At 50.2% G+C, this 23,559-nt stretch overlaps 1 protein-coding gene across 2 annotated transcripts in view; it reads right to left on the reverse strand.

Annotated features, from left to right (window-relative positions):
* Positions 1-23,559, reverse strand: part of LOC133353829 (TSC22 domain family protein 2-like) — a 102,906-nt gene that overhangs the window by 62,309 nt on the left and 17,038 nt on the right. The window contains exon 2 of one of the 2 annotated variants that reach the window (XM_061570251.1): positions 9,416-9,490. The exons of the other annotated variant lie outside the window; for it this stretch is intronic. Within the exon in view, the coding sequence (XP_061426235.1) occupies positions 9,416-9,490 (75 nt within the window). The remainder of the gene's footprint in view (positions 1-9,415; positions 9,491-23,559) is intronic. 2 annotated transcript variants of the gene reach the window in all.

Genomic DNA, 23,559 nt, shown 5'->3' on the forward strand with positions numbered 1-23,559 from the left:
TTCAAGTGACCTATCATCTACACCAGGGGGCAGCATTTTCCCACCATCCCCCACACCCCCCACAATCTGCCAGACAGAGAACGTTGTCACTTGCCAGCCAAACCAATATTTTTAATTCTCAGAGCTGGAATTCAGCAAATGGAGTGCAAAACAAAATTAAACTCGAATGTGGTAATCGTTGAGCAGGATTAATCTTTCCCCATTCAATCGCCGGTAACAAACCATCGAGCTTCGAACCGAGGAAATCACACCTAAGCACCCTTGCATTATAGTGTATTTTGATTAGCTAGCTAAAATGTCAAGCGACCACGGATACAGTCTCATTTGCAACAGTAACCTGCAGCGTCAGTCTGCCAGGGGGGGTGACGATTGCGATGTAAAAATCCCAATTGAGCAATTTGCGGCCAATTTTGAAATTTGGGGGAAATTTGGCCCCCCCCTACGCCGGCACACAATGGCCTATACCTTTAAAAATTACGTCGGGGCATTCTTTAACGCTCACTGTGAAGCAGACTTCATGCATTATCGCGGTTCGTACACACCAGCTGTATTCGAACCGTGAACCTCTGCGTCGAGTGAAGAAACTGCGCCACCGCTGGTTTCACATCAACGTCTGTGGTGGTCACTGCCCGAGGGCTGCGGACGTCTTTCACACGGCTAAGCGACAACACGTTTTTTGCCGCGCGTTGCCGAGGTTGGCGGTGGTTCAAGGCTCCGGCCACCCTAGTTATTACTGCGGGTGGACTGACCATAATCATACGCGCAGTGCATTTGTCAGTGGACATTGATTAATCCATTGGATATTGATGAAAAATTTAATTTGCTTATTCAGGAAAGCTACGCTGAGTTGTGGGACTTTTCAGAAGGATCCTGCACTGCGGTTTTAATTTTAATTAATTGATGTTGATACCCTCGCCGCCACAGTGCTGGATTACAGGGCCACGTGCGTAGCCACCACTGCCTATTTACGTCATTCGAAACAGAGTCAGCCATAGTGCCGCTGCCGCCGCGGTACAAATTTTCCCCAAAGTATCCAACTGCAAATGACTTGGTAAGAAAAGAAATCTTCGCAAATCCCCCCCCCCCAACCTCCTGTGAAAACTTGACAGAACTCTCCAAAAAATGGAGTTGAGAAGCAGCGAGGCTTTTCTGGCTAAACGAGGTGCAGCGTGACGATGCTCGTGTTCAACGGCCCAGCGCGACGCTCTCGGGGTTTCCCGTGGGGCCGCCGCCTGCCCGGCGTCCGCGTCCCGGCACCGTCGGCACGAGGCTTGCCGTGGAGAGAGAACTCCCTCGGCGGCCTTTTAATTTATTCACCCAATACCCCGCGGAGCACAGCGTGGCCCAGATTCATTTAAACGAGCACAGCAAAGCGGATTAAGGTAAAGTTATAATTCGACAAATCCGAAAATAATAATGAGATCACTTCAGAGATTCCCGAAGGCATATTACACTTACTTCTTAAAAAACTACTAAAACTGTACAGCCGCAATTGTAAATTAAAGAGTAGGGGGTAAGAAACTAAAAATGGACAACAATCACAACATAATTAATACAATGTCAGTTAAAATGAGAAATCTTTGGGGATTATTTTAAAAGAGCGACTAAAAAGGGGAGAGGAGTTTGCTGCTGCGTTGAGGAATAAATGCGGCTGGGCTGCTCGATAGCCAAGGTCAACCACTGGATGGGGGAGTGAGCTCCACAGTTCAGGCCCACAAAACCAAAAAGGCCTAAAAGTCCATGCAGTTTTCTTTGTAACGCAATGATGATAATAACGAGAGTTATTTTGATATAGCTCCATATATAGGCCAGGGCACGCAACTCATCTCAAATATTTGAAAGACCACCCCCTCCAGAGGCAGCTGTCCCTGTGGCACAAGGCGACCCAACACCAGCACCTGACCTGCAAACTGGTATTATTCTGAGAATGGGGCAGGGGGTGGGGGGTAAATCATTGCTACATCTCAATTGCGTAATTTGCGAGTAATTTTCGATTTACGGCAAATGTGGCGCAAAGCATCACCGCGGTTATTACACTCTCGGCAATAATCATGGCGCCGGCTGGATTCGAACCGTGAACGTCGGCAACACAGTGGCGAACGCACTGCCGCTAGGCCACGTCAACCGCCCCCAGGGCGCACGTAGCAGCCAGGGATTTAAACCTTTCTCGTGTGGAGCCAATTCCGTGCACGGTCTGCAGGCCCGTCGACGCTGCCACGACGGACGGCGTCAGCGTGGACCGGCGGATTCAGAGCAACCACGTAACCGGCCCCCGTTGCCAGCGATGAAGTTCTGAGAGCCGCTCTCGGCAAGCCTTCGCATCACCGACCGAAATAACTGCTTGTCGAACGCACGTGGCCGGTTTCCTGGTGTAAACGGAGACTATTCATCAGCTGATGGTGCTAAATAATTAATCGGGGCCGCTGATCTGCCGATACCCACGGCGGGACGTTCACTCCGGCGAGTAGGCGTGTCAATTACTTTGACTTGCAGGCCGGGAGAACGCGGTGTGTACGAGCACGTTATATTCAATCACGGGGCGCGAGGCCGGCTCCGATAACGATCTTCACTAATTAACAGCCCCCACCCCCCCTCCGCTGCTGCTGAGTGTGGCTCTCGATGATGGAACTGCTTCCGGGTGGAGGGGGGGGGGGTGCTATGTCACACGCAGAGTAAGGCTGGAAGTTTCCCTCTCTCCAGCCTGTGTGCGCGAGCAGGCGTGTGGTGCTGGCGGGATGTACCGCCGATTCGCTCCGCTCGCAATTCAGTTAAGTGTCACAATTCAGGGTCGCTATTCATGAATTAATTATTTTTTTTAACACTGTTGAATGCAATTCCATTTTCTCCCGCTCCTCTGCTGCCTCTATTGCCTGGAACTCCCTACCTCCCAGCCATCTGTGCTGTCAGCTCCCTGCCCCTGTTCAAATCCAGGCTCCTCTGCCTTTGACTGCCTGCTTCTCTCTACTAACTAAATATGCCTCACTGTTACTGCACAGCTTCTTGAAATGTAGTCGTATTTAAACGCTATAAAAATCTAAATTGTATTGTATTGTCGCAGTCTATAGTGGCTGGAGGGTTCACGTGAATCTATTGCGCACGACACAAATAAAACAATGATTCTAACACGTGTGATCCAATGCATGTATCATGGGCTTAACAATCTATAGTAACGGGTGAATCGATGCAAACGGCCCGAGGAAACAGCCTCTTGTGGATTGAGCTGTCTCTGCATTCTCAACCCACGTGATTCAAACCCACGCAAGATTCGGCCTATGTACGGCGATGAGAGCAGTAACATCAATTATTTCCGGTTCAACGTCAACACAGATTTCCAGCTCACAATAGATCATGCGCCATTCAAACAAGGGCATCTAACCACGTGCCGCTTGTTGTTTGCGCCAACGTGACGGTGTCCTCGGGGTCGAAACGACGTCTGCGAGAAAGTGAATAATGAACGCGTTACCATTTTCTCAGACGCAGACGCCCCGACAACTTATCGGGCACAGCCCGAACTATGAAAAAGTAATCCCTGTATAAACAACAATGCCACCACTGATCAAGGAGGGGTGGGCAGTGGGGAACGGGCGCCATAGCTGCGGCGACGGCCGGCCCGGCAGCGGTGGTCGAGAACCGGCATCGGCAGGGCTACGTCTAGACGCTGGTTGGCTAGTTAGGGTTGGGGGGCAGTGCGAGCATTGAACTCGTGACTCGTTTGTTATAGTCAGTGGGAGGGCCAGTACTCGTGGCTGGCTGGATCGTTGTTGAATTTATCATTCGTTCGCTTCGCCAGTGCACTCCACCCACATGCGGATAATCCATCCCTTGTCAGATTTTGGCCGCTTTTGGTCTCCGGCGTTTCATGTCACGCCGTCCATCACGTGCCCCCCCTCGCCTCCGTCTCATCATCAGCGGGATCCCGGCACGAACCCCAAATGTTCAGACATCGCACCGAGCCCCGCACCGGTTCAGTCAGGCTTACACCGCATGGGCCTCATCGCCACGGACACACAGGTCAGCGGGCACACAACAGGGACGGCTAGCGGGCAGGGCACACAACAGCCGCGCGGGCGCTGTGCCGGGCAGACAACGCCGCACCCTGCCGCCACCCGCCCTGCAAAAAAACCCCCCACGCAGCCCCCTCTCTCCCCCAGAGCTTGTACCGAGCTGACCTCGCGTCAAGAGCTCTCTCTGGCGGGGCTCTCGTCCCATCAGAATAACAATTAGCGATGGCGGAGCCACGCCGGTTGGATCGCTACCACGCCGCTGGGGCAGTGTTTGGCGAAGCCTGGAACGAGTCCAGTGCGCGCCGTCACGGGCGGGCAATGCGACGGCCCGATTCATTGTGAGCCCCACACTCTCCGTATAACGATTAGCATTTAACACTCATTGAGAATGCTGCGTGTGGGTGCCAGATATGGGGCCTTGGCTGGCTTCGGTGGCGAGATGTTCACGACCTCGCCTGGTATACAGCAGGGCGTGGGCTCGATCCCGACACTGACGCCTATTATATTTGGAGTTTGCGTGTCTCTCTCTCAAAATTTAGAAACATGCGTTAAAGAGTATTTGGCTGCTATAAATTCGTACATAAGCCGCTTCATTGGGCTATCATTTGTGGCCAGGTCGCTTCAGAATAATAAAAATAGTTTAGTTTAAACATTCGAAATCCCAACATTTTAATTAAAATATTAAATTGGATGGAGTGGTGGCGCAGTGAATAGTGCACCACGCTGTGAAACCACCTGACCTGCGTTTAATTCCCAGACCGCGGCTGACATCGGTGGCGAGTGATGTCTCAACAGGTCCCCGGGCCCACCCATTTCTCCAAAGGCGCTGAGCACAGGGTAGGGAGTGGTGCAGCCCCTTCTGAAGGTGGACGCCACCTTGGGGAGAAACTGCAGAGAGCCTTAGGACCACCTTGGTCAGGCTTGACGGATGTAAATGGAGAATGAGCACGCAGTATGTGGAACTCCCCAACTCTGAGTGATGGCTTTTTGTCTGGAGGACTAATCAAGACACTGGTCCGTCCAAATATCTGCCCCCAGGTGGCATAGTTGTTGCGTTGGCTGCACAAGTGCACTTCGCTAGGTTGATGATCCAAACGTATCTGTCCAACATCCGTACAAGGTTGGCGAGGTCACCTTGCAGCTTTTGCGCTATGGAGGTCCCTACAATTAGCACGGTTGGCTACGTACAGCGCGAAAGAAGTTCAACGTACATACAAGTGGGTCATCCAAATAGGGGTAGATATGTACACACCCGTGTTTCCCCGATTGAGCCAACTAATGCAACCAGCACCTTGGTGAACACCCGTTGGTAGGAGGTCGAATGGGAGGGTCCGAGACTCATTGTGGCCCCCACCCTGAAGATAAAGAACCTCCGGTACCGGTAATGCTGCGCGTGGAGATATGCATCCCGCAGATTGAACGACATCAGCCAGCCGCCCTGCTGCAGAGCACTGGGGAAGGATCTGCGTGATTGTTTCAGATGGAGGCCATGCCTCATCAGGCTGACGATGGCTCTGTGTAGTCGTACGACTGCTTCCCGACCTTGACATTTGTTTTTGTAAAAGCCAATGTCCTGGTGTTGAGGGCACATGGACCAAATGACCCCGATACTGAGCAGATATTCAAACTCTTGTGACGGTGCCTGTGGCTAAACCACTCGCTGTGCTGAGGACAAGTGCAGAGTTGAAGTGAGGCACCCTGGGTAGTACTAGGGGCGAGATTAAGTGGCAGTGTCCACCCCTGCATTCTGGATGGGTGGGATGGCAAATTGCACGCTGTTAATATCAACACTGTCCAGGGGGTGGCAACGTCGAAGAAAAAAATATATCCTTTTCTTTAGTCGCTATTTTGCCATATCTTTCATTCTTGTGTCTCCGTTTTTGTCTCGTTTGTATCTTTGTCTATTAGCCTAAATGTAACGTTCATATATAATTTGCAATGATCGCAAATAAAATATTTCCAAGTGCATGATGAAAAGCACGTCTAGCGAGACCAAAAATCTATCTTGACGAATCAGGGCATTGTTACATACCTGGGGTACTTATAACGGTTAGGCCAGTTCGTTGCATGCCGTACTGTACGCATACGTACTCTGCCGGGTGTTTCTCGGATCGAATAGCGAGCGCGAATTGTGACGATCCATCAGACTTGCCCGCGGAGCGGGTGACGGGCGAGTCACTGCGTGTGCAGCACGCACACAGCGCGTGAGTACATTTCTGAAGCGTCTCGCACTCAGCAGCAACAGGGGACTCAAGCGGTTGGAGGGGGGGGGGTTTGGCATTCCAGCCCCGGCGTGCGCCTCTTGGGAGCGCGCATTCACGACGACGGCGCTCGCCCCGCGCCACTCTACAGGGCAATTCACTTGAAGAATGCGACGCGCGGTGAAAGGGGGCCGTGTGCGCGCGGGCGGGCAAGTGGGCGATATTTTCTGCGTTTTTCCAGTTGAGTCATCTTGCTCGCTCCACACGGCCCTCGTGCGTCAGCGTGCCGCCGCCGCCGTCGTCGTAATGCGCACTTTGTCGAATTTTATTCGCGCCCTGAATTCGTTTAAGCGAGGTGCACGAAAGCGAGGTCTATTTTGCGCAACATGTTTGCGGCGACTGGGCAAACAACGGTTCGTCTCTGATGGCGAGAACACGGGCATCTTGCTAATGACGAAAGCGCGTTGCCGCACCAAGCCAATAACTATTGTATGTTACAAACATGTTCCTTTCCCCTCTTCATGTCCAGGCTCCAGACACGGTTTTTTTTTCACCACAGTCTCACCGACAATGCAACGTGGGTTTATATGGAGTCTACATGCAACCGCGGCTGAAGATGCTGCACAGAAAACTGGAGACATATTTATTTAATAGAAAGCGGCAGGTCAGTCATAGCCAGATGGGAAAACAAAGTAAGCCTGGACCTGATTAGGGGGCAGCACAAATGGCTGTGGGGAGTGGCTTGTGGACGGAATTGGAAAAAAATCCATTGTTCTATACGTCATCGATGCTTTGTTCCTTCACCAACCCGCACTGACCAGTGTGGTGAAGTATGGTGAAAGAACTATCACGACCCATGGAGAGCCCCTCTCATTCGGCAGTGGACCGATTCAGAGCCTCTCCAAGAGCCCCTTGAACAGGCCACATCTGGTCCGTGGGGCAGCCGGCTGAAGAACTCTTTCCCGAGAGGATACGCGGGTGCCAACGTTTACTCGTATAACACCAGTTGCAGGTAAGATAACAGGAACGCTGGAGGTGTTTTCACGAGGGCTGGTTGTTAGCATAATAAACGGACGCCCGACGTTGGTTTTGGCATGGCGCAGGCGCGCAGAAAAAGCTCATCACCCCCCCCCCCCCCACCCCGTTTTTGCAACAAGCGCCGTGGGAAAATTTAACGAGCGCACACAACATCACCACCCCTCCCCGCCGGTGCTTGGCTTCGGCGCCACCGCGACCACCGAACGCAACCCCCCGGGAACACCCCCACCGGAAGAAAGAAATGTGAAATTCCTCGCTCACACCTGCACGCACCGTTACTGCCGTTGTGCGGGCAAACACTTGCGTTGCGCGCCCACTCCATGCCCGGCCGTTTCAATTTTTTTTGGCACCACTTAGCAAAGCAAACACTCGCGAATGTCTGTGCGTGTGCACATGCTCACTGGTTGGAGCGGTAGGGTAGCGCGGCTAGCGCGCTGCGCTACGAACCCGGCGACCCAAGATCAGTTCCCGCTCATGACCAATAACAGCGGCGAATATTTGAATTGGCCCTGAGCCTCCTCTAGGTCGACTTGGCGCGGTGTGTAAATATCACCGTCACCGCTAGGAAGACAAAGACGTCCGGACGTGGTGCTGGCCACCCACTGCTTCGTGTTCCGTCTCGGCCTTCATAGGTGCTACGTGCTCACAGCATTTGCTCTAAAAGTCCGCTATGGCTATACAGGATATGTTGTCTTTGCTCACTCGCGCACACACACACACACAGATTCCAATGCCGCCTCCTGGGACAAGTGCTGTTTGCGAGCACCTATTAAGGGCCATCCCAACTTCATAAGCAACCTTTCCTAAACCCTGCTTGCTCGTGTGGTTGGGTATGCCTCTACGTTATTCGTAATTTTGTTCCCAATGACTTTCAAATTCTTATTTCAAAAATATAAGAGAAAAAGCTACAAAAAACACACATACAAGGTGAATGGCATTGGCCTAACTTCCCAATGCTGACAAATTAGCTGCGGGTTACTCATAGCAAGACCACCTTCTCCTGCAATAACTTGGCAGAACCCTTCTGATAAATCGGGTTGAGAATCAGTGCCGCTCGCCCGGGCAAGCAAGCATATCAGTAATAATAATAATAACAATAATTGGCTAATTGGAAGCCAACCGCTAGGCATAGAGGAATGAATCGGCTTGGGTGCTCGGTGGATTGTTAAATTGCAGGGGTGGATTGTTAATTTGTAGAAATAGCAGGGGTGGATTGTTAAATAGCAGGCCGTGGATGGTTAAACAGCAGATATAGCAGACGTGGATTGTTAAACTGCAGGGGTGGGTTGAGGTGGATTGTTAAATAGCAGGGGTGGATTATTAAATAGCAGGGGTGGATTCTTAAACTTCAGGAATGCATGCGGCAACGGCAACGATTTGTCAAGGTGTTCATACAACAGTGGATGGATCATGTCTGCTGATAGAACATGGGGAGTCGTGTGGCCAGCACCACACACAGGCGCTTCTATGTCCCCAGTGCTGACGTTACGAACATTGCACCACGTACTCGTTAAAGGCTGAATTTACTTAAGTGGAAGGGCTCGAATAACTACGTACCACTGACGTTACTACGGGTGCCAGTTGAAACCCAGGTCTCCGGAATCTCTGTACCAAGGCGTAATTTCAGCGAGGCCTGTCCCGGTCGGTGACCCAGAAAACACTTGCCGTACCTGGCACACCACATCCAGTATACCGCTCAGTGTGGTTGCATGACGACTGGTCACGTGCCCCCCGCCCCCCTACTCCAGCCTAGGAGCGACGCAGAAAACAGCCCACCTCCTACGCATTTCACAAGTAGTACTAATCACATACCTGCATTTCCCATAAATATGCTAAATTCCTCTTGACATGCAAATTATTTTGTCAAGGCGCCCTTCCCCCCTTCCAACCCAGCTTAAATATACGCTCCAAGCATGGTGGTGTTTCATTCAGACGCTGTCTCCCCGACAGACCTGGTCTTCACCTGAGGACGGCTGCTTGTGTTGTGGCCAAAACGTCGTGAGAATGATTTTATTATGTTTTATTTTTATTATTTTATTATTTCTCTTCTACGTGACTTTACCGAAAGAACCAAGAAGACAAAAAAAAGTGAGCGGGAATCGATGACCTGCTCTGCGCACACAACCGTGAGGATTCATGCCCGTGGGAGCAGTGGGCACGGCCGCAGCGTACCTATCGGAGCGTCCCCGGTGGTCGTGGCGCGGGAGGTTCGCAGACAAGGTCTGATAGAACACGGCAGACGGGGTCCTGGGAACACCAGAGCGACCCCGTGACCCCCAGACCCAGTGCATTTTGGGAGGCGATGGAAAGAGACGAACAAAAAGAGGAAGAGAAAGAGAGAGGGAGAGCAAACAAGGTCAGAAAGACAGGGAAAATGGAAAATGACAAATCATAAAAGATGGGAGATGGTCAAACAGAAGAGCAATGTGTTGATGAAATCAAGGAAAAGGTACCAAGGAGTGCACTTAATATTAAGGAAAGACAAAGCACAACCTGAAGCTCTTATTCAGCAGCAGCAGCACACAAGTAGTGTCCCTCTGGCTTCCCTGATCCATGGCTCCTGCTCCAGAGAGCGACGACAGGACTGAATGAACATCTCCCACCTTGAATCGGTCTTATCATTTCGGATTGAAGTATTTTCTCCACCCCCTTTCAGATACATCACGCTGTGCGGCGTGAATTTAAACGCACTTACAATGGAAAACAAAGACTTGAAAACAACTCTGGTCACATCACTGACGGCGTCACCCACACACTTCCTCAAACAACAACGTCACTGAAGTGACATCACTCGGATTGTGCTTTTGACCGTGACTTTAAGAGCTTTCATCACCAACAAAACTTCAAGTGCTTGTTAAACAATTTAGAGCCAAGGTGATCACAGAGGTTATCACGCACCACACGTTGGCAGTGAAGGTTTTTGTTTTTTAAAGTGCGGGGAACTTGCAAGGAGGCTGCAAATGTGTCTACGGAAAGTATTTGAACAAGGATAACCAATTTGCAGTGTGTTGGTGGAGTAACCAGTGGTGCAGCAATACGCAAACACCGGCAGTGTTGATTTGGAAAGGGGGAGTTGCCTGCAATTGCGTACTGTGGTTGTTTTTAATTTGAGATGCTCTGGCATGTGCAACGTGGGTGCAGTGATGTAGTAGCGAGCGCATACAGCAACCCGAGTTTGATTCCAAAGCTAACAGCGACAAGTGAGAGCTGAAACAGTCTTAGGCCTCTCTCCCTCCTTCGCCAACGCACATCGGACCAAGTATGGTTAAATAACCCCCCCCCCCACGCCTACAATTAGCGAGGTTGGCTAATACATGCCTGACAAGTGTCGGAAGATCCAGATCCATCAGTGGGTGGACAAAGGGGTGTAATGAATACAAAGGTTTAACCTCAACCTACAGCAGGTGAGATTCATGAGGCACCAGACTCTCTCGTGATAAAGGAAGCAAGCTTACGAAAATTGTAGGGACATATTTCACGTTTTTCAGCTTACAAAACATTTGGTAGGTTTTACCGGGTTTTTTTATGAAGCCGATTGTTACGTAGATGGTTTACCTAACGCTGTGTAAACTAAATACACAGGGTGTGCCGGCAGAGACGGCAAAGACGCAACTGCAGTTGTAACTGCGTGGCCAGAGCAGACGGACCACAGTCGCATGGCAAGATGGTAAGTGCGCAGAAAGCTCGTTGATGTGGGTGGGAGAGTACCTGGAATGATGCAACTATTAATTGATTACGGTATGTTCTTAGGTTCAGGATACATGCATTGAATTGCGTATGTAAGAAACGATTACTTAAAATTCATGCTTATTAAATACTGTTATTATAATTTCAGCGAGTACAATGCGTGCGGCACAAACGAGGGAGAAATAAAAGACGAAAATTGAATTGGGTTTCCGAATCGAATCGTGGTCCCAAATCGTGACAATTCGGTGAATGCTTTGCAGGGCCGAATGGATGGTTGTTAAGCCCTGCGAGTGGCACAGACTCGCACGGGCGAGTTCAGCATCGCAACATTTTTTTATACTGGAGGAATCCGATGAGCTACAAGGCTCTTTTTCACCGATAGTCCAGAGTTAGCGTGGGCAGTAAGGCCTCCAATGCTTGTGCAGGTGGCGTAAGAGGTACAGGTGACAGCAGTGCGGCAAATCTAAGAGGCCCACCCCTCCTCCCTCGCAGCAGTCGACAACAAAACTCAGAGGTTTGGGAGGCATCCAGGACAGATCCAGCAGTGCCCGTGTAGGATCTTGATTTGGCAGCAGTGTTGGCGTCGTCCCTTTAAGGGCGTTCTGTTTCAGTTTACAAAGTTTAACCAACGCTGATGTATATCTCGTCTGCAATAAAAAAAAAATGCTATAATATGAGGAGTGGTGAGATTCTAATCGGGGCTTTATAAACACAGGAAAACATTTCCGCAGTAAAAGAAACAATCGCGCCGGCATGACATTCGTGGCGGCTCTCCCTCCACGAAGCATCAGAAGAAAACGTGGCCAACGCATCGCTCGTTGACGCAATCAACGTTCCCCTAAACGATGACGAAGACAAATGAGCATAAAAAAATTGGATCAAAAATAACCTCCCCACCCCCTCCACCACGTCGTGTACAGAACGCAGGCACACACACACACACAAAGACAAAGATCCCCCGTATAGCCTTAACAGACTGTAAGAGGAAAGTGCTGTTAGCGAGCAATAATAAATGCCGGCACAGCACACAAAGGAGGTGGGTGGCCAACACCACGCCCGGTCGCCTTTGTCTCCCCAGTGGCGATGTTTACACATTACACCAAGTACTTGAGGCTGAGTGGACCTAGGGGAGGCCCAGGACCGGTTTAGATAATCGTCACTGGTGTTGGCCGTGAGCGGGAATCGAACCCGGGTCGCCAGGTTCGTAGCACAGCGCACCAACTGTTACACTACAGCTCCCCACGCACACAAACAACACGACACGCGCTTCTGGTTGCATGGATCAGTATAGGCTGTATTAGAACGTGGCTGAGCACGTGTCTTTCTCCACTGGAGGAGTTTGTCTTTCCGTAATGCAAAGCGCAATTTGACGGCCGCTCAACGTGTCCGTTGGTTATGCCGCCACGGTATTATATTCGATTTAGGATTCATGTATAATTTGACAGGGAAAATAGACCTGAACGCCGTGTGATCTAGGCTGACCTGTTCTTGACCTGTGCCCGACTTGTGTGAAAGAGTTTCCATCTCGATGGAGGGTGGGGGGGGGGGGTCTCACCTGGCATGTAAATCTACCAAGGCTGAATGAAACAGACCCACCAGGATAGTGCTGGGGTGACAACCCATTAACCTCATTGTCACCGTAATCCCCGTGGCGCGCGCTCTCAGACTAATGCGCGAGGACGCACGCGCCCGTGACCGTCCAATCGCACATCGTAAGCGCAAAATTCGTCGAATACCGCAAGGGACGTTGGGACTGCACACGCGCGTGCCCCCTGTGGCGGGGCTCATGGCGAGCAAACGATCGTTTGGGGTTTTTGGTGCGTCGTGCTATCGGCGTCACGACACGACCGGACTATCGATTCGGATCCCTTTTGACGCAACGGTGTTGGAGAAGAATGACCCATGGAGGTGGATATCAAAGAGCTACCACCGAGGTCCCTCCAAGTGACCTCTGGGTCACGCCGTAGGGGGAGGCAGCACTTTCCCACCTGCTATGTGGCTGAGAGTTGTGTGCTGCGCGAAGGTCAAATTGATAATGAGATTTCAGAATTGTAAGTTGGCAAAACGAAGTGACGTGAACAGGATAAGATTATGAATGCTCTACGCTTGAGAAGCTGGTTTCATCACAGGATGTTAGCAGTCACCTCTTGAGGCCACCTGGTCACCTCGTACATTGGTCACTCTTTAAATGACCAACATTTTCTCACCATAGCCAGAATACAACTCAAATCAAAAGTCTAAAACATCACAAGTGGGCCTGCAACTACTTACCCGACTTGCCATTCAGTTAATTGTCAAGATACGGGGGTCACGATCCAATACAACATCCGATTCCTTTTCAACATCAAAGTGCACTGTAGCGACCCCCTAGTGGCTGAACTAATTACAACATTTCGAATCAAAAAGACCCGATTCTCACAAACACGTTCATGTGTGTAAATAATAAAAACAAGTGTCTCAGCACCGATTATTTTTTTAATCGTCGAATCCACGCCCCCCAACCCCCAGCACCGCACTGGCTGAGGCTGGGGGGGTGTGACGCCTTCGTCACGAGAACCACCTGCCGGACCCCGCCAATAGGGGAACCCCGCAGCGGGCGGGCGCGGGCAGATTCCACATTCCCGCAACACTCGTGGCGCTGACCCGAAGCTTCGATGACACTTTTACCAATTTGAGTGCGAGGAAATCCTTTGGGAGTTCGACTCGAGCGCGTGCCATTGCTTCGTAGCAAACAGAAAAGAAACGACCCTCGTGGAACTTGCTCGCGAGAGACACTGTGCTATGCAAAGTGCACGCCTGTCGGCAAACACACACCGCGAATGCGAGCGATGTGCGCGAGACCACTGGGCTACACGTCACAGTGTGTAATGTTGTCTATTGAAGGTCTTCACTGGTAAACATTGGCCACGGCTCGTGGTCAGGACCGTAGCGAAGTCTCGATAGGTCGAGGATTTTTTGTTTCAGGCGGATCCTGTGTTGTAATGTTTTGGCCAATTTTTCTTCAATTAGTGTCCTGCATGTGGGACAAAAACAGGGTACCCAAAGAACACACACGGGGGGGGGGGGGGAACAACCAACACACTACCATCTCTCCTGGTCACCACAATGCCCAAGTATTAAACACCTGATATTTGAAGGCAGTGCCTCATCCAAGTAACAACCAGGCTCACAATTGCTGAGCTTTTGAGATCTGACGACATTCGATGGAACAGACAAGTCTGCACGCAGATGCCGTCCATCGTCTGGGAACGTCGCGAGAGGCCTAGAAGATTTTAAAGCTTTACAAGTCTCGTCGTGACCCACCAACCCTCGCCTCCAAAGCATCGAATTCATAAGGGAGGAAATGTATACAGTGCAACCCAGAGGAACGAGAAAGAGTTTGTGACACAAGAGCTCTCGAGGAGGAGGCAATGAATCCTTTGTTTAACCAGGTGGGAACTCACCGGGCCAACAGCCCAGGGGCAAACACACACAAACACACATTTTGTGGTCAAAACTTAAATTAAAATTCAGAGTAAAAAAAAACTACAGCATATAAACATTCACAAATATACAACATACAATCCCTCTATTTCACACTCTTTTTTTAAATATCTATATTTAATCGTGCTTAATAATTGAACGCGATGGCTAAAGCAGCAACTAATCATGAATAATTCCCAACCGTTGACAATCCACTGGTGGACAATGACCTCAACCGTGCTTGTGTCAGTCCCAGGGTTATAGTGGCCAGAATTTTCCATGCTGTTCAGCGCTGCTGTTGCTTGTTGATGAACGGCAAAGGGGGCCCAAGGAGGGTGTGGATTTCACTCGCCAATCAATCAGAATCTTTATTTATCCTGGACAAATCCTATGAGCTATGAAGCTCTTTTTCACAATTGTCCAGGAGAAAGAGGGGGGATGGGTCAGAAAGTTACAACAAACAATACAAAAAACAATACAAAAAACAATCGGAGTTAAAATTATAGGAAAGGTAAGCTAATCACTGAACCAAATAAACTCAACTATTTTATATTTTACCAGGTAAGGCCCCCTGAGCTATGTAGTTAGTTTTCAGAAGCGACCTGACCACAAACGACAGCTCAACAAAAGTGTCTCTATCATGTGGAAATGTAGAGAAGCCAAAGAAATTATGTAAAAGGCGCGTTTATGTAATGTCAGCCATGGCCGAGAATCGTCACTGTGATGGTTGGGTCCACAGAAGCGTGGGTTCGGGTCGTCTTGGAGGCAACTGAAGCTCATGTAAGGCACGGGGGGGGGGGGCGGTCAAGGGGGGGGGGGGGGGGAGAAGGGCCAGAGAAGGGCCGGAGAGGGGCCGGGGGGGGGGCCCAGCTTGCCCACGAGTGCATTCCACGGTGCCCTGCGCATCGTCACATGGTTTCGGGCATGGACGCCCACGCGGGGGGAGGGAGCGCGCGCGCAGAACGCGCCGCTTTGTGCGTGCCGGCGCCGCGGTTTTAAACACCGAGGGCTTGAGTAGTGGCGCGGGCACCCAGAGGCCACGATGTACGCCCGCCGCATTGGGGGGGGCGCGGGGCGGCGACGCACAAAGGGGGCGATTGCACGCGGCGAAGCAACGTGCCACTGTTGGGCGCGTGAATCCACTTGCCACGCTTGGGTGTTATTTTCGGGGCGAGTTCCGAGTATTACGATACAGTTTCTGTTCTTGGATTATTGTTGTTTTGCCCATCTACGCCGTGGCGGCAATGGAGATTCTCATGAGGTTTTACAAGCGGGTGGGGGTTAGTGGGAGCTGTCCTATTCCGAGCGGCTGGGAGACTGGGACGTCGCCTGCAATAATTAAGCACGCCAGTGTGTGACCCACGTAGGATGCCGCGCACTCAATGTAACAAAGTAGGAACCTAAATTAAATCGGCAGAAATAATCCGTCTCTCTGCATAACAAAAACATGTTTTTCAGTCAATCGGCTTAGGGGCCTGCTGGACTATTATCTTTCAGTGGTAATGTCTGAGCAGGCAAACTACAGCAGTTTAAAATTTAAAAGCCTCACTTAATAGTCAGACCAATTAGACAAAAGCTACTGGGGTTCCTGATGTTTTACACAAAGGGCCGTCGAATCGACACCGTGGGGTCCTTTTCAGAGAAAAACATAAAACTCGCACGAAATATATTACACGACATTGTGGCCGATCATTGGGAATGCGGTGGCATAGCAATGAAGCGCTAAAGCTGTGCGGCTGCACCTCGGGTCGAAGGGACTCGGGCGCTGGGATACGAAGAAACGAGAAGGTTGGACACGGGATCCCACTTCATTCCTTGTATCATCGTCCTTGCCAACCACGCTACGCCAATAGGGTTATAATGAATGAACTGACAAGATTGTCTTTTCACGCAAAAATGTAATAAACCTACATAATTTTAATTATGTTTTACTCATAATGCTCCAGTTGAATAACGGAGCTCATTGGAATTTACCAAACCCCAAGATATCAATATCATTGCAAAAAATTCACCACGTCAAATTTCACAAGCAATATCATGATTCACAATAGAGTTTTCGGTCAAATTGCGTAATGAGAAATTAGTGTCGTAAACCCTCCTCCACCCGACACAGCCAATGAATTCCGGAATACAAATGTGAAGTGATGGTTTGATTTGTGTCGTCCGTGAACATAGCAACGTCAACCCCAACTGCAAAACTACTGCAGACGATGTGAAACTTTGCACCTTTGTGAAAGCCTTGAGTGGTTAGTCATGGCACAAAACACTCAAGATTAGTCATGAACTTGCCGTACTTGCATACCCGATTCGATGCATGTATGTTCAACTTTCTTTGGCACCGTACGTAGCCAACCTTGCCAATCGGAGGTTCGGGGGAAGGACAACAAACTAAACACACCAGTGTCCGAAACTTGGGATTCAAATCCAGGATTCTCAGCGGTGCCACCTCAGCGCTCCAATTCCTGAGCCACCCAGCCACATTTCCACATAACGTCAAAGCCGGCGACAGTTAAACCTGCAAGGCTAAAATGAGGTCTGCAGGAGTGAAGAACGGTGAAGCAGTATTTTGGCGGAGGTCTGAGCTGTAATGTTACCCACTTATTACCGCTGCGATTACACATCTGCCTCCAGCTAAGCATTGCCGTGCTCGCCCACCCCAACCTTCCATTACACGCCTCCATCGTCGGTGATGGTGGGAGCCTTATTTCATTCCTTCAGATTTCCACGCGAACATTTGAAAACAATGACGACATCTGATCGCCAGGTTTAGACCATTGGGCATAGCTATTAGCAAATCCGGCTGTATATTCTGCAATTAAACGTGCACGCGTTCTTTACAGAGCCACTTTATGCAGCATTGGAGTCTGTAACTTGTAGTTTGTTTTGGAGGATCAACTCACAAAGCTTGCCCCCCATGCGTGCTACCCGGATAAAGTTTCTCACCCAAACCGCCCCTTCGGTGTCATTGAAGCTGCTTCCCCGCATGCGAGCGGCGGGCGGAGGAGTGGGCCCCAAGGCCTATGGGCCCCCAAGGCCTGCGTGGCCTCAAGGCCTGCGTGACCCGGGACCCAAGAATGCAGCATTCCTTTATGGCAGCAATGCGAGGCACGCACATGACTCATCCATCCCTCTCACGCGTTTAATTATGGCCGCTTTCCATGACCTCCGAGCTACAGATTTTTTCAGTGAACAATGCACACGTACAAACAAGTAACACAACTGTGACCGTAATTCCTTTCGGATAACAGCTATGGTTGTACTGAACCTCCATCAACAGCCGCGTTTGCATTAATTGACGCCTGTATTTATATCTGGAGCGCGGAACCAAGGCAGCGGTTAAGCCACAGGTTGGCTCATCAGTCACCCAGGCTGCTCATAAGCACATCAACGTGGTCATGGTATTTTTCAATGAGCCAGCCAAAAGGTTACAGTTCAAGCCGCCCATGCCTAAGAGATCTATTGGGTCTGAAACATGACGAGACAAACTCTCATTCTCTTCGGACATCTACTCTTGCAGAAATAAACACACGCTATACGTTTGTGTGTGTATAGTGCGGGGAGCACTAGTGTTGTTGTTAGCAAGACACACACTACAAATCCGGTGCCGAGTTCGATTCGCGCTCACAGCCAACAATCGGTGACTTTTATGTGAACCAGTCTTGGGCCTCCCCAAGGTCGACTCAGCCTCAAATGAGTACCTGGTGTACTGTATAAACGTCGTCACTAGACAAAGGCGGTCGGACGTGGTGCTGGCCACCCACACCCTCTTATACCGTGCCGACCTTCAGATGTGCTCATTAACAGGAGTTGCCCCAATAGCCTAGCAAGGCTTTAAGGGGGATGTTTGTTTGTATAAACATAACAATACCCAGCAAATGGAAGTGTATCCGGCCAAGTGGCTCAGTGGTGGAGGGAGCTGCTCGCAATCGGAAGGTTGCGAGGATCAAAATCCTGGACGGGCAATAAAAAATTAACCCGGAAAACAAAGTTTTTCACTCTAAATCCTTTATATGCGTGGCGGCTAGAGTCCTTTCATCCTCTGGCTTGAGATGGCTGCCACCTATGGGTCAGATGATTGCATGGCAGCATTAAGCAATTGGTAATTAAATATAATATTTTTGTCCTAAAAAGTGTAAAATTTAGGAAAAAAATTTCACGAACATTAATTGTCACGCACAACGAGTCTGTGTGCAAAATGTCAGCTTGATTGGATCACGGGAAGTGGGTTAAAAAACGACCGAAAGATTTGCACGGTCCTAAGCAAGCAAGCAAGCAAGTGAACTTAATATAAATGATTTAAAACGAGTACCAATTTGTGGGGAAGTCAAGAGTGCTTGTTCAATAGATAACACTCGCCCCTGCTCTAGGAATGTAGAACTTCCACCACTGTCTGAGGGCTGTGAAAGGGAATTGAGAACCTCCTCAAGGCTCATTTGAGCAGGAAATCACCTACCGTGGCGCCCTTTCATCAGTGTTTCAAGGACTGCTATAGACCGATGAAAACGCCTCTGCCGTCTTGCTCTGATTGTGGAGCTTTTCATGAGATTCTACAATCAGAACAATCAGCTGGATTGTTTTTTTTTTTATAAATGCACCTGGTGTGCATGGCACACTTCACTTACAGAACATCAAAATCGCCTCTTGGATGCACGGTGCAAACTCCGACCAGCACAAAAAATTAAACCAGACCGACTGGTCCCCTTTGTTCAAAATAAAAGCACGGCGCAGTACACTTTCAAAGTTGGCATCTACATTTAAGTGTGCTTTTTTTTTTATTAAACCGTAGAGTTTCCGCGGTGCTAAATCTTTCAGCCCCTTTTTCCAGTTTCCCTCCTGCCGGCGGAGGCTGCTTCATCCAGTCCGTCATTTTCTCGTTTGCAAGTTGAGCAGTCGGGTGGCCCAGGGGTCAAATATCATCTTTAACCTCGGCACCTCTGAAATCTTCGATTCAAATGAGCCCAAATGCCAGTAAATAAATTGGGTTTATGGTCTCAGCCTATCCAACGATCGCTAAACAAAAAACTATGATATTGCATTAAATTTTCTTGCAAATGTCACTCATCCACACCTCGTGTGGATGAGCAACGCCTCCAGGAACCCCAGAAGTAGTTCTGCACGAAGTCATCTTTTCAGAGACCGCTTTGTCACGATGTGTGACGTTCCACCGCTTTCTGAGACAGTTCAGAATGTAAATGTTTTCATCTCATGGCATGGCGACGTTATCGCAATCAGATTACCGTAGGTGGTAAGAAAGCAAAAATACGTTTCACGTGAACCGGGCGAGGTGACTGCGGACCAGCCCCGCAAGGTTGCGAACATCACAGCGACACCGATGCCCCAACGCGACTTGCGGCGGGTGGCACCACGTCCACACGGCAGGGCGGTAAGGGTGGCCACCTCCCATCTCCATTCTACGGCACGGCAGTGCCTACTACAATGTTACGCGTGCCATCCCACTATTTAGAAAGAGGTGAGGCTCCGGTGAGACACATGATCACCTCTGCAGATGGGAAGCCTCGGATTCAAATTCTGGAAGCTGGTAGTGCAGTTCAAGCGCTTGGTCCCTTCAAGCCACCCTGCTGTGCATTTTGCCCCACAGGCTCAACACGGCCTAAACCAAGCAACTCGGGCAATAATCCGACGACGCACTTCCCACAAATACCTGCGAGTTTAAAATAAAATTTCCATGATTTACAAAAGCCCTGTTTCATAATCGGACGGGATGTGATCCAGCCATGATTGCCTGCATTCAGAGGTTTAGTTAATTAAAGCTGATTCACCGCTGCGTTGTTAGCATGAGTTGGGAAAAAAAACTGCTACGGTGCCTCTCACCGATGAGCTCAAACACATGAACACAAGTCTCAACGAGCAGCACAACGGCTTTCTTTCCTCGCTCTAAATATCTGCTCTGACCGCCCCCTACCCCCACACACACAGCAAAGCGCCGGGCAATATTTTAATTGCAGCATTTTTCGCAGAGGACGTCACCGGGGGTGTCATAATCTAAGATTAAACGTGCGATCCCTGCTTCGCTCGGTGCAGCTTTAGCCCGCATCATCGCAGGGATTTAAATGCGGAAGAGCAAAACCCAGACGCTGCAGATTGCGCCAGGCGCCCAAGTACAGTCATCCGCAGAGGGGCAGTGTACGTGGTCACAGGGCCAACACTCGTTCGCTATGACACGTGTCGGATGCCACCTTGGGTCTGAACGAGGTGCACGCACGCGCTCGCTCCGAACACCATTCAACTGCAGACAGGGACCTCGACACTCTAACCGTACTGCGATCCTTCACTCGCAGCACATCGGTGGGGGGCCAACAACGAAGCAAGAGATGAGACTCGCTCACGTTACAATACGCAAGGGGCCGCTGGGATTGAGCAAAAATTCCCACAACGGGAACATCCGCTAAGTAATAAGAATGTTGCAAATCCCAGCTCAAAAGGCACCTCCCCCTTGGTAACGATCTCTCGTTTCATCTCGCCCGTCACCGGCGGTGTTCCTGAGCCAATGGACGAGGGAAAAGTAGAGCGGTGAGACTTGCACAAAGGCCCATCAACTCAGTGCGCAGGCTCGTAATGCCAGTGGGGGGGTGGGGGGGCGGGGTGGGGGGAGGGGCGACGTCATGCCGAGCACCGGCCGATGCAGGCGCAAACGTTAACGAGCGAGAGCCACACCCTGGTCTACTGCCACCGGAACAATTTAAAAACGTCTGCATAGAAAAATACCACGGCAAGGCTTAAGAGCATAACCTTGATTATAATTATCCAAGCCCACGGGGAGACTGGGTTTATGGGTACGATTATGGCAAAAAAGGCATATTTGAATCCAAATTACGTGTCTGGGGCACAGATTGTAATGTCTATTGTGCCGAAGGAATGGAAAGAAACCCGCAACTCTGGTGTGCCGCGGCAATACGTGCGCGAGCTAATGCACGCCCGAGTGTCTCTATTCGTGTTCCTTCCAAACGTAAAGTATAATCACAGTAAAGACGCAAGCGCAATTATGTTAGCTATTTTGTTATTTTACACGGCAGTGGTGTTGGCAGAGCGACGCTGCTGCTGCTGCTGCTGCGGCCGCTGCGCTGGGCAAGTCCTGTGCCTGCGTGCTTGTGTGTGCCCAGCGACCCATTTCCATGGCACACACGGCAGTCGGGGTAACCCGACTGGGAGCCAGGGCAACACATCACCACACCGTTTTCTGGCAGAACCATGGAATACGGTCAGACTGCCCTGCAAGCGGCCCACCCACACTCCGCAGTCAGTGACATTTGCCGAGAGACAGCCGAGCACAGGCAGCTACCAGCACAGATAACACTCTTCTCAGGAAAAGCATGCTTACCGACAAAGCCCCACACACTGCTTCACCGCACCGGCCACCTTTCAGATTGTTACACGGCTACCAAAGGCATTCTCGCACGTATCACCGATGGCAATATCACCGATGGAAATGCCACCTGTGGGATCTCGGCAACGGTGTTTGCCGAGACGCTAGCAACAGCACTTCTGACACAGACCTCTGGCGTTTCTTGAGATTGCCAACCCGCAGTCTCAAGATACAGCCAACCCCTCCCAAAAGCTCCCGCTGCTGCTGCCGCTGGCCCCAAGGGTACACGAAGACAGCCACCCACAGCCTCCAAAAACGCCACAGTGACTCATGAGAACCACCCAACTCTCCACCGGACTCCGAGCATCTCCACCAACAGCCTCCAGACACAGCTGCTCAATGTCTTCTGAGATAGCCACCCACACGCATTCTCTAGACACAGCAGCTGCCCAGAACCTCGACTGGCAGGGCCACCCCCGGGGACTCTGAGGCAGGGATTTTCTCAGCACCCCACAGGGCAAGGAGCGCGCTCATTTCTCAAGACGGTCTGACGCAGAGCCAAGTATTCCTGCTATGGCTACCGGGGCCCCGAGCAAGGGAGTTGCGCCAGACGGCAGGAGGCCATGAATTCAAATGATTTATCGTTGTTTTTACATCTTTGGGTGTAATTATCTAATTTGGCAAACATTCACTAAAACCGATCCATTCAAAGGGCTTCAGGAAATCTGAATTCAAGCTGTATTTCTCTGCTGACAGGAGCCAAGTGAAATAACCATAATTTTAAACAGGGTGTTTGCCAAAGTAAGGTTGGTTAATTTTGGAAGTGGCTTTGTATGCTCCCGTCGTGCCATTACGATACATTATTAAAACAAATTCGCTTCAGCGCGGAAACTCTGAGATTACCCCTTTAATCATGTAAATATAACTAATTATATGCAAACCCCAAATACCTCTTTTGAGCGAATAATTTGGCTGAAATTCTTCTGCAGCACTGCACACGCTAGCGAGATGGACATTTCATTAACATTACTCTTTCATCGGAATCACCTACGATTCCCTATCCACTGCGAGACACATGCTTTATTTGATACTAAAATTATGCATATTTAGTCAGTTATTTAGTGACTCGATGACCTTTTATATAGTTTGTACTTCATTCGTTTCTCTGCATTGTTTGTTGCTGTAATCTGCTGACCCTGCCCTGACTGGACATCAGTGAATAAACAGCTTCATAGCTCATCGGATTCCTCCAGTCGAAATGAAGATTCTGATTCATCAACACTCCTTTGCTTGCAGCTCCCCAATGACGCAAGTTTCAAACTCTCGGCTCTCGCCGCTCAGCTGATGGCGCCGGTTCGCTTTCACGATTCATAAATCCACCGGAGGTGATATTGAACCTCAAAGCCGTGGTCCCTACGGTTCCAAGGCATCGGGTCTCCAATCCCGTAGACAAGCTTCGCTCGAACTGCGAATGATCACGGGGGCTCAGCACGCGCTCTGCCCGTGTGGCCAACGTGGAAATACGAGTCTGGGTGCGGTACACCCGAACGGGGTCCTGTTGGCCCGACTGCTACAAGCCACGACTCATACTGAAACCTAACCAGATACTTCTTAAAATCAAGAGGATAATGACAACGGCATTGTTCAATTACGCATTAGTGAGGCAGGGGAGTTTAAGCCGCGATGAGCCTGTGCTGGTACGCAGTGCCAACGGAGGCACATTGCATAATGTCACCACGATGAAAAACTATCCATCACCTGCGGCGTTGCGACCCCCTTTTACAATCACTTCAGGGTAGGGCTCAAGGCTCGACGTTCTCAAATGACAGACTACACATTTAAA

The sequence above is a fragment of the Lethenteron reissneri genome, chromosome 45, assembly GCF_015708825.2.
Source record: "Lethenteron reissneri isolate LAM-NWPU_2019-01 chromosome 45, ASM1570882v1, whole genome shotgun sequence".
In the NCBI taxonomy this organism is placed as follows: Eukaryota; Metazoa; Chordata; class Hyperoartia; order Petromyzontiformes; family Petromyzontidae; genus Lethenteron; species Lethenteron reissneri.